This window comes from Buceros rhinoceros, unplaced genomic scaffold (assembly GCF_000710305.1).
Source record: "Buceros rhinoceros silvestris isolate BGI_N320 unplaced genomic scaffold, ASM71030v1 scaffold47692, whole genome shotgun sequence".
NCBI lineage: Eukaryota > Metazoa > Chordata > Aves > Bucerotiformes > Bucerotidae > Buceros > Buceros rhinoceros.
The window spans coordinates 1-4,275 of record NW_010401543.1 but is presented as its reverse complement, the minus strand read 5'-3'; the positions used below and the strand labels follow the sequence as shown (position 1 = coordinate 4,275).

Sequence of the window (4,275 nt, the reverse complement as noted above, 5' to 3'; positions counted from 1 at the left end):
ACGTCACTGACAACACAGTAGTGTGTGGTCAAAATTTTTTTTTTCTTTGTTTAGAAAGAAAAAAGCTGCTCCAGCACTGACTGGGTGACTCTTGCTGGTTTTGGCAAGATCTGTTACTGTTGGGTCCTGAGGAGATCTGGCTCTTCATTACTTGTGTTGAACACCCTGGTGTGCTGCTAAAATCAAATCACTTCCTGTGTTTCTAGCTGAGCTCCAGCAGTCCTGCAGAGGTGCAGTGAATGCCAGTTCATTCAGTGCGTGTCCTTTTCAGGTGAAGGTTGTGAACGACGAGCTCTATCGAAAAGTCTTTGAGGAAATAGTCCGCTCCCTGGACAAGCTGGAGAATGCCAACATTCCCTCGGTGACCCTCTCCCAGAGAGAGGTAGGGTATGGCCATTGCTGTGGCTCCCTGGAGAGCTGAGCACCCCCGGGAGTATGTTAGATGGGTTCTGGACCCTGGGGCCTGGTTCCAAAGAAGCAGAATAGTTTGACTCCCAGCCATTCTCTGTTTGCAAGCCCTAGAAATACTTGTTTCTGTTTAGATGCAGGTAAATTCCATTCACAGTGACCAGGCGTGTTTCTCCCTGAGGTGGGGGGAGAGAGAGAGTAAAAGGGTAGTTTGTGGCCCTTGCTCTGACTTGTTCTTTGAAACATAAAATGTAAAATCTGAAGGATTTGGAGGTCACAAAACTGGCATTTGCTGTGTTTGTGGGGGCTAAAAAGATAAGCAGAATGAGACCTGTGAGGCTACAGCCACCTGGTTGTCGAGTTTCACGGAGGTTTCTGGCGGGGAGCATTGGCTTTAAAGGGCCCACTGATGCAGATGACTCCAGCGTGCAGAGTAAGCAGATGTAATCTTGCGCAGTCTGGGAAGAGATGGGGCGGGGGAGCAGGCGGGATGATTGGTGTCCTGCTGCTCGGTGATTAACCGCAAGGCAGGGATTGCTGCTGCTGCTTGGCGAGGCAGAACTGGCTGATGATGTTGACTGACGTTTGTTTCTAGTTCCACTTTGAGGATGTCAAATACATGCAGCTGCAGGTGGAGAAGTTTACAATCCGCAATGGACAAGTGCCCTGCCAGTTTGAGTTCATCAGCAAACCAGATGAGGAAACCTACTGCAAGGCATGGCTGACTGCTAACCCCAGCAAGGGCTTCCTGCTCTCAGGTGAGCGCCTCACGATCGTCTGGAGGTAATGCGCGAATATTGTCACCGTCTGGCTTTGTCCTCTCTGCGGTTTTGAGAATGCGGTGCCTGTTGGCAGGCTCACTGGGCTAAGGCCTTTTTAAACTCACTGCAGGTTTTTTTATCATCTTCTGGCAGATGCTGAGATCACAGTTGAGTTGGAGGTGTTTGTTAACAAATCTACCGCTACACGCTTGAACTCTGGAGAGGAGAAACTTGAAGATATCTTGGTCTTGCATCTTAACAGGGGGAAGGATTATTTTCTACCTGTAACAGGCAACTACTTGCCAAGTTGCTTTGGGTCTCCCATTCATACGCTGTGTCACATGAGGGAACCGATCCAGGACATGTCATCAGAATCCATTCGGAAACTTGTGAGTTAAAGGCAAGATTCTCTTCTGAACCCACAAGAACCACTGAAACTAGATGTTAAGTCCTGTTTGTTGCTCAAGAGCCTTCTTCCACTTCCCTGGTCCATAGTCTGAGAATGGTGACACAGCTTGTGCTCTCCACCTTCACACCTTGCACTAGTTCTCCACGTGGATGAACCAACCCATTTCACATAGTGAGCGCTGACAGTAAGATCCTGCTTGCTCTGCCTGCATGTGTGGAAAAGGTGTGCAGCTTGATTTCCCTGGAGCCTTTGGCTTTCTCCTCTCTGGATGGAGATGTGTTTGTCTATGTGAGGCGTGATGTAACGTTTCCGTAGAACCGAGTGTACGTGAAGCGTGTTTGAGAGCAGCGGGTTTCTTCCGTCTGGACTTTGCTGTAAATGTGCCTGTGGTACTAGTCTTGTATGACAACTGGTGAGGGAAGCTGCACGGTTCCTTAACAAGTCGTAATTCTCAGGTATACACTTTGTGAAGCATTCTTGCAGAGTAAGAACTTGGCTAGCTACGGTTTTTCCCTCCCCCTTCCCATACCTCCCTCTCTCAGACCCTGATGCCACTAGAAATGAGTGACGCTGCTGTTCCAGCTGAAAAGCCCATGGACATTCCGAAAGAGCTGTGGATGATGGTGGATCACTTGTACCGCAACGCTTCCCAGCAGGTGGGCAGTGTTCTACTGGAAATGCAAGGAATTTGTTTGCACTGGGGTGTAGTTTTGAAGATACCGGTAATAGCCGATGTTGCTGACTGTGGCCAATGGTAAGGGGGGGTAAAGGACATCTGTGACAAGTGATCCTGGTGCCTTTGGTGCCCTGTTTCATGACGGTGACCTTGTCTGCATGTGCCATGCATCAGCAGCTGCCCTGCATTGCTCTCCGCTGCTCATGGTGCGATCTGTGCTGATAACTACCAATCTGGAGAGATTTTTCCAGCCAGATTTTATTGACATCATTCTGTTCACCCAAGTAACTTCTGTTTTCCTCGAGACTGATGAATGGTCTTCCCTGCAGGAGGACCTGTTTCAGCAACCAGGCCTCAGATCCGAATTTGAGCAAATCCGAGATTGTTTGGACAAAGGAATGCACGACACCCTCTGTATCCTTTAGGCGATGTCCAGTAAGGCTCGCTGTGCTTCCCCATCAAAGCTGAAAAAGGTTTTTTCAGTCATCTGTGCTCCACCATGTTTTTTAAATTGCTGTCTCTCACCTTGGGGTAGCTGAGTTCTGCTGCTCGTAATCGTACGAGTGCCTCCACTGAGTCCCTGCAATGTGGACAAACGATGGTTGATGAATTACGTAAGCGTCCAACTGCCAGCAGAGACACCTTTCTCTGTGGAGCCAAAGCTGTGGGCAGCAGGAGGAGTTCTGGGAGCCCTGAGCAAGCACTGATGTTTCAGCAGAAGTATGACCAAAGCAGATCACGCTGTGCCAGCCTCTTCCTTAACTGACTCTGGCTCAGTTGGCAGCAACCACTCGGTGGCCGAGGCCCTGCTGCTCTTCCTGGAGAGCCTGCCGGAGCCCGTCATCTGCTACCGGCTCTACAGCAGCTGCCTGGAGAGCGCCAGCAACTACCCGCTGAGCTGCCAGGTATCGCCGGGAGGCTGCTGCTCTCATTCCGCAGGGAGGGAGGCGAGCTGCTTTAGGCCGGACCAGTAACAGGGTTTTGCTTTCGGTAACTTAATCAGCCGGTAATAGGAAAGATCTAGAACTGGTGCTTTTGGTTATGAAGAGCTGTTTGTATTTGCAGACAGGGTGATGCTGGTAGCAGATAGAGCTGCCAAGCTGATGCCATGTCTTCACTATCAGTGATGGTGGTTTTTTCCCCTCGTCAGATTCTCTCTACCCTGCCGGCATGCCACAAAAATGTGTTTGAATATCTAATGGCATTTCTAAGAGAACTACTGAAAAATTCTGGGAAGAACCATCTGGATGTGCATATTCTTGGTAAGGCAAGCAAATGACCGCTGTGTTCAGAGGGGCTTTCCAGGCTGTGCAGCAGAACACGGTTCTGCAGGGAGTGCAGTCACGGCCTCTCTTCTTTTGAGGCATTTAATCATGAGCAGAAGGTCCAGAGCAAAACAGCTGCTGCAGTAGCCTGAAAACAGCCATGAGGTGACTCAGAGACGGGCCATGGGCTCTATCTCGTGCCACGCGGACACCAGGTGTCTCTCTGGGGTTGGTGGAATTGCTCTGGACACCTTCTGCTGACAAGCTCTTACCGTATGTCTGTGGCTCTTTTTCATGCAGCCAGTGTGTTTGGTGGCTTGTTACTGCGACCTCCTCCTGGACATCCTACCCCCGATATCACCGAGAAGAGGAAAGCTCAGCAGTTCATCCGCCAGTTCCTCTTGAGAGAAGACAATTTACCGTGAATTTCAGATGCAGCTGATCTGATTTTTAGATATCAAATTACTGTAAAATTTTTTTTGTACAATGTAGTGTCTTATTTTTGATATCACAGTATTTTTTACAGTCTGTTGCTTTTGAAGGCACACGTGAGGCAGTTGAATCTCTGTTTAAGCTGTAAAGTATACGGGGCTTCTGAATAAGCTGTACGTAGAGGAGCAAAACCACAAAAGCTGGTATTTACACTCTATTTTATTTAACTTGTATTAAACTCAGAGGTTTTTAAGCCCCTGTTATTTAAATAAAAGGTCTCGGTGCAGTTCTCCCGGCTCTCTGCCCGGTTTCGCCGCGGGTCTC

General features: G+C 49.1%; 1 protein-coding gene across 1 annotated transcript in view; it reads left to right on the top strand.

Moving 5' to 3' along the window:
• INPP5B (inositol polyphosphate-5-phosphatase, 75kDa) overlaps window positions 1-3,991 on the top strand; it is a gene marked incomplete at its 5' end in the record, with an annotated part of 10,607 nt that extends 6,616 nt beyond the window's left edge. The window contains 8 exons of the mRNA XM_010132286.1: window positions 272-382; window positions 1,004-1,166; window positions 1,323-1,558; window positions 2,121-2,234; window positions 2,584-2,668; window positions 3,032-3,159; window positions 3,405-3,516; window positions 3,820-3,991. Coding sequence (XP_010130588.1) covers window positions 272-382; window positions 1,004-1,166; window positions 1,323-1,558; window positions 2,121-2,234; window positions 2,584-2,668; window positions 3,032-3,159; window positions 3,405-3,516; window positions 3,820-3,944 — 1,074 coding nt within the window. The remainder of the gene's footprint in view (window positions 1-271; window positions 383-1,003; window positions 1,167-1,322; window positions 1,559-2,120; window positions 2,235-2,583; window positions 2,669-3,031; window positions 3,160-3,404; window positions 3,517-3,819) is intronic.
• Window positions 3,992-4,275: the final 284 nt, after the last annotated feature.